This window comes from Leuresthes tenuis, unplaced genomic scaffold (assembly GCF_036924035.1).
Source record: "Leuresthes tenuis unplaced genomic scaffold, fLeuTen1.0.hap1 SCAF_8, whole genome shotgun sequence".
NCBI classification, from domain to species: domain Eukaryota; kingdom Metazoa; phylum Chordata; class Actinopteri; order Atheriniformes; family Atherinopsidae; genus Leuresthes; species Leuresthes tenuis.
The window spans coordinates 11,387,945-11,400,723 of record NW_027325362.1 but is presented as its reverse complement, the minus strand read 5'-3'; the positions used below and the strand labels follow the sequence as shown (position 1 = coordinate 11,400,723).

Below are 12,779 nucleotides of genomic sequence, written 5' to 3'. Positions count from 1 at the left end.
GCTGGATACACATCAAACACGTCCAGCGATTTGCAAGGCCTGAGGGTAAAATCACAACTCAACTGTTCATGTGCGATGATGATTTATATTATAACTACAGCAGCTTAGAGCGAAACAAAATGAGAATTTGTTGTCACTTTGTGACCTGTCACTATATGTTTGTAGTTGCGTAAATGACAAGAGAAGTCAAGTTGTAAATACAGTTATAAACTGTTCTCTAAATACATAATGCGTCCATACACACAAATTGAATTTAAAGTAAAAACATCACATATATGTCAGCGAGGCTTTGTTTTGGCTTTTCCTTTTTTCGTTTTAGTGAGTCTTTTTCTTTTATTTCCAGAATTATTTAAATAGAAACCTCAAGTTATCATTTTGGTCTTTGTGCCTTCTATCCATTTGTTTTGTATCTGTGTTTACAATGAACCCGATTTCTCTTTTTTTTCCATTTAGCAAAAAAAAAAAAAGTTAGACAAGATAATGGGAGAAACATGTTTCTAAAGGATCGTCATTCTAAGCTCAGCACATTCATTCATGACTGTGGTTGTGGTTTAAAGAGCCTGTCTATAGGAAAAAATGAGGGAATTTGGTGATTTGTTATTGGGAAGTGAATGAACCCAAGCAAAAGTGGCAGGACAGAGAAGACGACTGAGCAACAAAAATGCAGACGAGGCTGTAAATTAGTCAAAGAAATACTGACTAGGGTTTGATTTGAGAGGCAGTGATAGTCTCTGAGATTTTTGGAGGAGTGCAAGTGGGAGGTTTTATACATATACTATATATCAAAATTCTGTCATGCTATCTCGGAGCAAAAAGGATGGGAGGAAGGCTTAAGGACTTCTCAGCCTCACAGATGCACAACAGATTTTGTCGAAAGAAAAACAAAGCGAAAAACAGTTGTTAATTTTCAATTAATTATAAGGACATGGCTTTATTCAACACTCTGGGCCGATGCTAATTACCCACGTGTATCATAAATTGTTTTGTTTCTCTATTCATCCATTTTCTTAACCGCTTAATCCACATGGGGTCGCGGTGCTAATATGGGGTTAGGGTTAGTTTCTATTTTTGTAGATATGCATTAACATAAATCAAACCACCACTGCATTATTTTTATTTTGTATCGAAGCAGTTTGTTTTTATTTCAGGATCTGATGAATAATAGAGTGTATAGGAGAGCACAATTTGCTTCCCAAAGCTTAATGTGTTATCTTCAAAGTAATTGTTTTAGCAAACTTAAAGCTCACAATCAAAAATTCTCAAAAATAGACAAACAGACAGAATATGAAGATGCTTGACATGGCAAATGTTCATTATTTATTCTTGATTAGTGACAGTTGCTAAATTATCTGGAGCCTTGTTTTATAACTAAAGCTGCACAGGTCAGATACAATCCTGCCATCTTATCTCTTTACTGTATAAACATCATAAAGAAATCTGAAATCCTCTGAGAGCGGATAACACCTGCTGGGTGTCTGCTTGGTAGCAGATGTATTAGCAAAGAGCTTGCAGATAATATACAGAGCAGGTGCCATCAAAAGAAATTGGATCTGGAAAGGCATAGTCTGACCTTTTGGCTTTTTTTTTTCTCTTCCTTTTTTTTTTTTTGTTCTATATTGACATTAACAGCTGGCTGTTGGGTACAGAAGCAAAGTGAGGACAGGCAGAGAAGGTGAGACAAATGCAGCTCAAAGAGAATATGAATAAAGAAAGCAATGAAATGAGTAGTTGAAAGCTTCTCACTCCTACTTTCTGCATTAAATAACCTGATACTTTCGCTCCCACCTCGTTCTTTCTTATTCGTCCTTCTAATTTCCTCCCTTTTTTCATCTCTTCCTCCTGTTTTTTTCCTCCCTTTTCCTAGGGAGTCACCCTGAATGATTAATTTTGAGAAAATGAAATCTTTATTGGCCAAGTAAAGAGGACGCAGAGCTGACCATGCTCACGTGTGCGTGCATACGTGTGCAACCGAGCGTTGCTCTACTTGACGCTTTGCTTGACTGTGTTTTAACAAAAGCAGAGGGGAGATATGTTTAGAGGTGCCGATGAATCTCATTTGCACCCAAGGAAAATATTATGCATTTGTCAGGAGGGATGTCAGGCGCGTTCACAATCACCGTGGGCTGCAAATGGGGTAGTGTTTCACAGTGTTTCTAGTTTTACACAGACCCAAGGATATGTGTTTGTTTGTATGTTTTCAATGCATTTTGGATCCTGAAAGATTGTGTGCTTGAGATATGTTTGCAAGAGGACACATTATTTAACATGTGGAAAGTAAGGCATCTGATGGAGGGATGAGTTGGTGTCTTGCAGTAAAGTCAGATTTGAGCATATTTGCTGTATATGCGCTGTTTTATTTTTCATTGCTGCCTGTTCACTCTCCATTGGTCTAAGCTTGCTTGAAGGATGTAATAAGCAACACAGTCCCCCATTCATCCTCCATCATTACACACACTTGTTTGCTCCCATCATCCTCACATATCTTTCTGCTTGTAATCAGGCCAGTTGGCTCAAGTCACAGAGAAGAAAAAGGTTGAGAGAGAGAATGATGGTGTTGGAGAGTTGAAGCAATGCACAGACATAGTTTCAATAAGAGAGGACATAAAAAAAACAACCTCAACATCTGTTGTCCACCTGCAGCTGTGCCATCTCTTTTCCTCCTGCTCTTCTCCCCAGAAACTCATTTGTGCCTCAGTCATTTGGCAGCAGATCCACATGTAGATCACAGGAGGCAGATGGGATGGTGAATTTTAGAGGTCAAATTATACAGAAGGCTCTTTCTCTGGAGTTCTCTTTTTATGAATGAAGCCTCCTTTTTTTTCTCTTTAAACCGCAGGTCTGGTTTATGAGCTCTGGTTACGTGTTTGAACCAAACCTCCTCTATGAAGCCCTACTGCTGATTTATGCAGTGCACCACAGTGTGTGAAATCTATACAGTTTACGTCATGATTTATTCATTTATTCATTCATTTATTCATATAAAAGTCAACACACAGTCCAAAACTTGGACTTTTTTTGTGATGTAAAATTGAAAATCCTCACACGTCTAACACGTGCCTAACTTACGTCTGAGTGATTACCATCTTCATGTATGAATTATGAAAGAAGCCGTGTGTTCACATACGGAATGGATATACAGTAGTGCTTCGTAGGAATTAAAGCAGGTATAATATCATGTATGTTGTAACTTATATTATGATGGTAAATTCTGATTTAAAAAATGAAAACAAGCCCATATTCTATTGGCTTTATATAAAAAAATAAAAAGGGTGGCATAAGGCTCGAAGTTCAGCATTGAGCCTTTTTTCTTTCCAGCCATAAAAGATATAACTGAGCAGGAGCTCAAGCACGTTATGCGTGTACACGAGGAAACTCAAACTCACCCACACCGAAGAATGCACAATTTCAAGTTGTGATATTATTAATTCATGTGACAATTAACCTCATGGCGAGATTAATAAGCAACTGCATCTAAAATAGTGGTGGTCTGTGGGGATTGATTTGCTCTGGGAGCCAGTTTCATTCTCAAAACCGCAGTTTTTGTCACTTTGATGTTGGCTTCATGACTCGCCCTCACAGGTCTACTTGTTCTATATGAAAAACAGATAAAACGGTGGGATATTCATAACTGTGGTTATTTTGAATTAATGATAAATAGTGTGTGAACACATGCGTTACAAGTAAAATAGATAACTTTTTAACTTTAAGGTTTTTTATATATATACATATATATATATATATATATATGTGTACATATATATATATGTACTTCGTCTGTATTTTATATATAAATGTCTTATAGCTCATTCTCAGCTCTCGTTGAATCACGTCGATTTTAAAAGTTTTAACATCGTACATGTAACAAAAACGCAAAATGCGTTTTGCCTCATCACTCGTGCAAATTTCAGCAGTTTTTCATGTGCAAACAGAATTTTATTGGAATGATTGTGTTGCAAGTGTGTTGCTTGCATGTCTCCATATGTGTTCCTACTTGATGACATTCACTTTCCATGTCTGTAGTGTTGAACTGGCCAGAAATGCTTGTAAAAGGGGATGGAAGAAATGATGGATGTAGCTCATCCAATCCATTAGGCTTCATGTAACGTGTTCTACCAAAGGTTTTCCATCGCCGTCAATCAAACAATAATTTAGCAGATTTACAGCATCAAACTGTATCCATGATAATCCCGTATTATATAATAATAAAAGCAATGATATATCTATCGTTGGGTCTTTTAAAATTTTAGAACTACTGCTACCTATGGATGAATTGTTTTCATGATTAATTAATAGTTCATTTGAAAGCACATCTTTGCATATAACAAAATTGAACCTTCAGAGGTTTTCCATTGATTGACAAATCAAATAACAGGCTCTTGCTTTTAAATAATTTTACAACTGGGCTGTTTGGGTGATGTGTGTTCCTTCTGTAAAGTAGTGTTTGGTGACCTGGGAGCACGGTCTTAACTGTCATCACTGAAATCCCTCCAGGCAAAAGTGGCTTTGTGTGTCGGGCCGCCCTCTCAGACAGGTGTAGTAATAAACACACTCATCTTTACTCCTGTGCTTAGTTGTAAATCGTGGGATCAGTTTGACTCCAGGAAGGATTTTCATACAGTTAGCGTTACCAACAGTAAGTCTGCATGTGAAAGAGAAACAGACTTCACCCTCAGAGCTCAGCTGCAGATGTGTAGATATTTTTACCTGTGAGAATTCATTTTTAAACTGGCGGATTTTTGTCTTTAAAGGGAATGTTTGTGGAGTACTGAATGAAGTGAATTAAGCACATCTCACATGTATTCAGCATAAACATATCGGTGGTCACCTCAGACTCCATGACCTTTCTTCCAAAGCAGTTCTTTCCATTCCTTTAAAAGTAACAAAGACCTCCTGGTGGGGAAGGATTACAAAAGACTTTATTTCACTTGGTTAGAGTAAGAAATCAAAACTACTTGGATTGGGTCAGAACACAATCATGGTTAAGGCTAGAAATGTTCTTTGTACAACTCGTACTCGCCGTACTGTCTTTGATATGAAATTTTCCGCACAACTATTGGAGGTCACAAATTCATTTGAACTCCATTGTTGGTTGTATATGCCTGCATGAACACACAGCAGTTCTCCTTTTCAGCTCCCAAACGTTCCAGTATTATTAAAAGAAGAGGTGAAAAATGAAAATTTCCAGACTTAATATATTGTTTGTATGCTAGTTTCAATCTTATATAGTTTAAATGCGTTCCAAATAGTTTCTTCCTTTTTGCACTTTGACTACAAACAGGTTCCCAGCATTCTTGGAAACAAGTTTGCATCTTTGCCCTTTGTATGAAACTCAACTTTACGTCCATGCAAGCATGACAAATATTTTTGCTGAAGCCAAAAGAAAAGACACTTAATGGCTCTTTGAAATGCAAAACCAGTTGTGCCCATTTCAAACGGCGTGGAGCGAGTGACATGAAAAAAAAATGCAGTGTCAGATTGTGAAGTAGAGTTTGTTGGTAAGAGGGAGTGAGACTTGGGAACGGGGGGAAAGGGCTGGCACTCCTAAAGGACTGTGGAGCCCAGATCACAAATAATAAAACAGAGAGGGAGGGAGGGAGGGAAGGAAGGAGGGAGGGAGGGAGGGGAGGAAAAAAGAGCGAAGGAAAATATGTTATGCGAAGGGGAAGGTCGGAGAATGGAAGAGAGAGTCGTACGTGTGCCAGGAGTGCCGCACCTCTCGCTGTGACTGGTGCTTTTCTTTCGTCTCTGTTATTTACCTCCTTTTTTCCCTCTTCTCCTGCATATCTGCGGTGTTGGATTGTTTTCTCTGTCGTTTTTTCCCCCCCCTTATTTTTCTCCCCCACCCCTTCCTCTCCCTCCCTTCGTTTCTCTGTGACTTCCAACAAAAGGCTGACGGAGTGAGCCTGACGTCTGAATGAACAGCCCAAACCTGCTGTGAAGGGAGAGAAGAGGGAGCCGGAGCAGGGTAAGAGAGGAGGCTGGGGAGAAAAGATACAAGTGATCCGGCTGAAGAGGCGGAAAGGGGAGAGCGCAGACAAGTGCCGATCGCTGGCTGGAGAGGAAAAGAGATCCCTTCTTTTTTCCTCCCCCTCTCTGGAGATTAAAGGAGTTGAAGGCACCGATTTAACTGCACGGGTGGGAGGAGTGACCATCGTCGCTCCCCTGTCCTCCCCCCTCACCCACTGCCCTCCTGTGCCACCGTCCATTTTTTTTTTCCTTCAAGACTAACAGTCGTCTGAGCAATGGAACTTCTGGGGGTGAGGTGACAAAGGAGGACAGATTTGGAAACAAGCAGCAGGAGAGCAAAAGAAGACAGTGAAGGAGGTTAGACGGAGGGGGAGGAAGGCTGGAGGAAGAGGAGAGGATAACCCCAGGGCATACAGTGTGAGAATACACCAACGCCCACTTCTTCTTCTTCTTCTTTTTCTTTTTCTTTTTTTTTTTTTTGTCCCTGACCTCAACATTTCCCCTGCCATGTGCAGCACCTGATTTGGAGAATGTGGAGACAGCATTTCCCAGGCAAGGAGCATGTTTCACGTCATGCATGTGTTTGTGTATGTGTGTGCATGCACTCACCAGGCATAATAATAAAAATCTGTGGTGTGTTTGTGTGTGCGCACTGGTAATGGTGCGAGATGGGAGGAGGGAGTTGGCTTTAAGGCTAATGAGCCTCTTATGTTTTTGCAATGAAGTGTGTCATGAAAACAGTGTGTGTGCATGAGGGCAAGCACCCCTGCGAGTGTGTCAGTATTTCCTGGGTTTGCAGCCGCAGAGCTCTGCACAGCAGCGTGAGGAGGGTAAGATTAGATGGCCTGTCATATGTAGGGTCACGGGTCACCGAGGATCGGGCATATGAGTGGCTCTCCTTGTGTGAGGGTTAATAGTGTCAGACACACATTTTTTTCCCCCCATCTTAAAAACGTTTATTTGGTATTCGTGACGTATCATTTTTTGCTGCTTATTTTGGAGCTCAAAGATAGGTGTAAAGAGAATTGAAGCAATCTGTGCTATTCAGATAAAAACAATCAAAAGAAAGATTTACAGCACCTTTTTTAAGTCAATTTCCATGTTGCAGCTGAGGTGTTTTTACATTGCAATTGACACAACCCTTAACTGCATGGGATAAAAGTTGCTGCAGTGAATTTCCTTTTGGACGGTTATTCTGTATTTTAATAAGTTAAAGTATTCCCTTCAATAATCAGACTTTTTTGCTTCTTTGGATGTAACAGATCTTTGATTCCTTCCTATCCCTCATAGACTTGTGTGCCTTTGTGTGCACATGCTCCCAACCTGAACACACTCGTTTCTATGAGTACGTGTGAAGTAAAGCTGGAGTGCACTGTCTGCTGTTCATCAGCACCGACAGCTGCCTTTGTTTCGGACCCCGGCCATGCTGAGCGCTTTTAAAGAGGATGGAGGCCCGTCTACTTTCTCACTTTGCATTGCTGTCAGTGAGCACTGACACCAGCTGTGATATCTTTGTGTTGGCATATGTTGTCCCCTTCCTTCCTTTACTCTTTCCTACACTTCTATATTCTCTCTTGTTTCCCTGTCTCTTCCCTCCCTCACCTCTTTGGCTGAGCTTTTGGGTGGTGATAACTTTGGAGAGGGTGGGTGGTGGGTGTGGGGGCACTGGTTGTAGGGAAGGACAAACAATGTCTTTGTGTGGCTACATAGTGGAACAAGAGACAGGCTGGGGTGGCGGCAGCACAGCCGGGCTCTGAAAGGGTCCGGTGGGGGCCTGCAGCAGGCAAGTCTGCCAAAGAAAAGCTTACACCTCCCCTATTTTTTCTACAGATGCCAGGGGATCATAAACACACTCAAGAAAGCAGACACTCCCAAGAATGCAGGCGCCGGATTTTTGCTAACATGTATGCACACCAGAGAGTGTAACGCTGCTGTTTTTTCCTTCGTGTAGCATGAAAGTGGACAGATGGGAAAACATGAAAAGAAATGGAAGAGAAGTGAGCAGTAAGAAATGTGATTGGTGTTTATTTCACTTAAGATCCATGGCTTCCCTGACAATCATTGATCATTAGCACTGTCATCTGTGGGGATGTATGAAAGTTAGTGCGGCCAAATGAAGGGCTTTGAGTTCCCGATGGCTCCCTGGAAAATGCGGCAGAGGAAAACATTGATTGTGGCACTCGTTTTCTCTAAAGCTCACTCTGTGTGTTTGGGTTGCCAAGTTGGGAGGCCTGCAGGGGAATGATTTAATATCATTAAAATCAAGCTTTTACCTTTCTTCCTATTACACTTGCCACAAAGAAAGCCCATGGGGTTATCAGCCCTCCCCTCCGTTCACTCGCTCTTGGACTATCCCATCTCTGAGGCCCCCCAGCTTGGGAGTTGCTAGGTAACCAGAACCAGCTGTTGGTCCCTTAGCCCGCTAAGCCTGTTCTGGTTCTGCGTCAACAGCGGAGTGTTTTTTTCCCTGAAAGCTTGCTGTGAACTCTGCAAGCGCCGCTGTGTCACTGACATCATCGTGCCATGGAAAATCTTCCTCACTTCCTTTTGTTTTTGCAGTTTTATTGTTCCACTGATACAGGGACCGGTGTGAGTGCATCCCTGGCATTTATCACGCAGGTCTGAGCACTTTAGGAGTGTTTCATCACCGTTCAACTGTTAGGGAAGGGGATGGGAAGCAGAGCCAGGAAGGGCAGAAAGAAAGTGAAAAGAATGGGTCTAGTGGGTGGCGAGGCTTAGATTCAAAAAAGGAAAAAAGTCACCTCTGATTTACAGTAAAAACTGATGTGAGGATATAAGAGAAGGCCTGAGAGTGTGTGACACCATCTGCAAGTGTGGATGATAAACTGCCTCAGAGGGCTATTAACAGAGATTTGAGATGGCAGGCACACAGTGAAATTATTCAGGAAACCACAATAGTGCAGGTAAGTCAATACAACTATGCTGTTCTCAAGTGGAAAATTTACATTCGAAGTGTATGTCAACCTCTCAAAACAAGCCACAGATAAATCTGTGGAGAGCACATTAACTTCCAAATAAAATCGCCTGTTTAAACCAATCGAGGCTTGTTGGAGATCCATGAAACCACAAAACCAGAGTGCTCGATTTGTCAGAAAATATAACTCCAGAGATAAAGATTACTGATGTGGTGTCATGTTATTAAATACCAATTTTAAAACTGGTTTCTAAACCCAGGGGGAGAAAACAGGTCTGAATAAGGGTTTATTTTCTTTCATCGATTGTTTGTGCTCTATTTAGAAAATGATCCTCCTCCCTCTGAAAACTCTGAGTCACAGCGTCTGGCAGTGGAGCTCCCTGAGCTGCTTTTCCAAGATCAGCCCGTCCAAACAAGAGAATTAGACACCAGATCGTATTCACAAAGGAGCGAGTTCTGGTTTTCTTTTCCTTACTTTCAAAACGTCTATTTCTGTTGTCAGAATCCAAAAAGGCTTTTTCGTTTGGGACATCTGTAATCCATTTATGGTTGAGAGTGCGCTCTTGCCAGCTCTGCCGAAGGTTTTCATACTTCCTGATAAATCATCCAGTTTGTGATTAGCGTTAGCGTTAGGATGATAACAACTTTAGTCAATTCAAGCAATCCTCGAGGGATGTATCAACACATGACGTCCACTGGATTAGACTATCTGTTGTCTCACTGAGCATGGTTTAGATTTAGTTACTCAAGCTGCTGGCATCTCTGCTGGTTTCTTTATTACTGACAGACAATGCTGGCTGTTGTGCTGTGATAAATACTTTGGGTACAATAACAGGACATTGGCACAAGTAGTTAGCCTTTCTATCCCACAGACTACCAGCCAAAATATCTTACAGCCTAACATAAACCGTCTTTAATCATGTTGTTTCTCCTGCTCACAGAAGTTTATGTAACAGCTAATAGGAACTTGAATAATGGCTCTGTGGTGCTTTTTTTTTTTCCTGCTGAGGGGTGAGTCTGTTATCGGGTGAATCTTTATGTTTGGACAGAGAGACTTCTGTGTTTCCTATAAAGGTTCAAGTTCTCAGTCTTGCTGTCTCAGTGTTCATCCAACAATGAGCCAGGCAAAAAAACAATGAAATAGCTGAACTGAGATCAAGAGCTAACTAATATGAAACCACTCAGATGAAACTTGTTTATGCTCCCTTTATCTCTCACTTTTCGGCTTTTTTCCCGACAAAATATCCTCTACATGCAGATGGGATTTTCGAAGGGTGTTTTTCCTCATACTTACAAAATAATTGATTCATAACCTCAACATAACAACAGCTGTCAGCTAGTAATTATTAGAAAAATGTCTCTAATTAAATAAGCAAACATTATGCTACAGTTGTCTCCACACACTACGTACAAGCTGATTAAGTTTTTCTTATAAAAAACTCAACCTTTTCCTTGTTATCAGCAGGTGGCTCATAGAAGTGTAAGGACCAAACTGAGCTTACAGTAAAGGAACATTGCCATCAGAACTGATGTTATGTTAACAGGACGATGATGTTAAATGTCTTACTATACTACATATATACATTAAAAAAGTGGATTTGGACCTCTTTACTGACTGGCTTTTACAGGATGTGATATGACTGGGAAAAAGTTGAATATTAAAGTTTATTAACTCACAATGAGATCAGCCCGCTTTGCAAAACGTCCCAAATTTTATACATTCTAGAATGAGTCACTGGAGGTTTAGTGTTGCACACAATGTTAAAAGACAGTGGGAGAACATATTAGTAACCCACGAAAAGAAAATTTAACTTATAAAACAACCTTTGTTTCAATGTGCCTGCATAAAAAGCAAAATGTGGGTAAAAAAAACAAGACAGCGAGAGACGTGCCGTAATGTAAAGCAGCTCAGGACGTCGCAAAGAGAAGCTCTGTGTCTGAGGGTGCAGTGCTGCTCTGCACATTGCAGTGTGCTAACGTTGAATATTTTTGGTGTAATAATGGACGCACTTCCACAAAAGTATCCACGCTGCCACCTCCTTGGAAATGGAGCGAATTGAAGCATAGGTTTCCAGAAAATGTGCTGCATTAACGGATGGTAACTCTGCACGTTATAAGTGCACCGCAGAAATCTTTCAAGTATTTTTAAAGATTCCTTGAAAAAAACAAAAAAAACGTGCAATGTATCGTTAAGGGTTTGTTTTTCTTTTACTCTGTTCTCTCCTACTTATTTTTTCATGCGCTGGCTGATTGACGTTTTTCTGGGAATAAGTTGTACTGCTCGTGCTTATTTCAAAATGTCAAGATAGAGAATTCTAAAATAGAGTGACATAACAAAGCAGACTAGTGTACTCAACAATTCAAGCATGAAAACACTTTCTCTCAGCCTTCAGAGAGGTTCAACGAACAAGCTTTGCAAAGAACACCTGAGAGGCAAGCACATGAGGTATTACGGGGTCACTGATATTCTCAGGAGGACGATCATTGTTAGAGATGAGGATAAGGTTCTTTAATTGAATTGAAGTGGCGTGATAGTAGAACTGATATGAGAGCGATAAACTTGCTACAGTAGTCTAAGCCTGAGGGCATCTTGTTCTTTATACTGTATCCATGGTGTATGTGTTAAAAAAAAAACACTTCTTACTATTTAGCATTGAGACAGTGACTCCAACAATATCACTGAACGCTTTTTGTGTCATTTATTATTTTCTAAAAGTATGCATAAAAACGGCTTCTGACTTTAAAACATTGTCCTCTCAGACTATTGAGAGCATGTGCAGGAAGAATTGCAATATATTTAATATTGCCAATATTAAATATACTATAGTGTGAACTTTGCTAAGCACTGGTTCAGCTATCTTTTAATTGCAGTTTACAAAATACACAGTTGTTTATGAAACATGAATACGCCGTCATTTTCTTGTCTCAAAGGAAGACTCAGTCCTTTTTGTCCATTGCTTGAGATCTCCTTCTAATCACCGGTCAGGTATTGGAGTCATTAAGACCCACATTAACAACCTTGAGTGTTAATTATCTGCAGATCCCTCATGTGTTAAATTCAGTGCTGCGTTCTGCCTTATTAGGTTGAAGGCAGGCAATTAGCCAACAGGAAATAATTAGTCAACAGCTTTTTAACCTACTTCCTTCAAGTGACTCTGCTTTTTCCGCCGACTGCTTGTTGTTAGGACATTGAGATGAATAGACTGAATGGGTTGCTCATAAAGTGTGTGTTTGCAACGCTTCGGTGTGTGCGAGCGTGACTGTGGGTGTCCTTGTGTGGCGCTGTTAGATGATGGAAGTATTTTCCAGTCGGATAATGAACTCTGCAGGGGTATGATGAGTAGACGCAGGGGGAGATGTGGAGCCACAGGTGTGTTTGGCGAGCAGTCTTCCCTCCACAGCTGCCTCACAAACATGCATCAACCACACACACACACACACAGACAGGCAAAATGAGCCTACCCAGCAAGAATGCTGTGTTCTTTTAGCTTATACTAGAGAGACTAAGGTTACTTCTGCCACATTTTTTCATCTGTTACAAAGCTCTGATTTTTTACTGGCTTTTTTTCCACAGTGTTTTTTTTATATTTACTAGCAAGTGACAGGCAGTGAGAGTAAAAAAATAATTTGAGGACGGAGAAGCAGAGGAATGACAGACAATAAAAGTCCATGGATCAAGCAAGGGACTCAGCTGCTGATGGTATTTTCAACCATGTTGTATTTAACACTTCCAGCCACCTAGCCTATGCTGTAAGTTGCCCCTAACAGGCATTATTTTTTCTATTCTTTCATTTATATCTAATATGTCTGTAAAAAAAAAACACATTTTGTTTTTTCTCTTTGGGTTCCCACTACAACTGTAGTTGTGACGCTGTCA

The 12,779-nt window shown here is 40.6% G+C and overlaps 1 protein-coding gene across 4 annotated transcripts in view; it reads left to right on the top strand.

Moving 5' to 3' along the window:
- The window catches only part of LOC140312940 (C-terminal-binding protein 2-like), a 62,942-nt gene that overhangs the window by 34,290 nt on the left and 15,873 nt on the right, over positions 1–12,779 (top strand). Inside the window, exon 2 of one of the 4 annotated variants that reach the window (XM_072390833.1) lies at positions 10,161–10,176. The exons of 2 other annotated variants lie outside the window; for them this stretch is intronic. In XM_072390833.1, coding sequence (XP_072246934.1) covers positions 10,161–10,176 — 16 coding nt within the window. Of the gene's footprint in view, positions 1–5,634; positions 6,520–10,160; positions 10,177–12,779 lie in introns of those variants that run through there. One more of the 4 variants, XM_072390835.1, reaches the window with a different exon arrangement.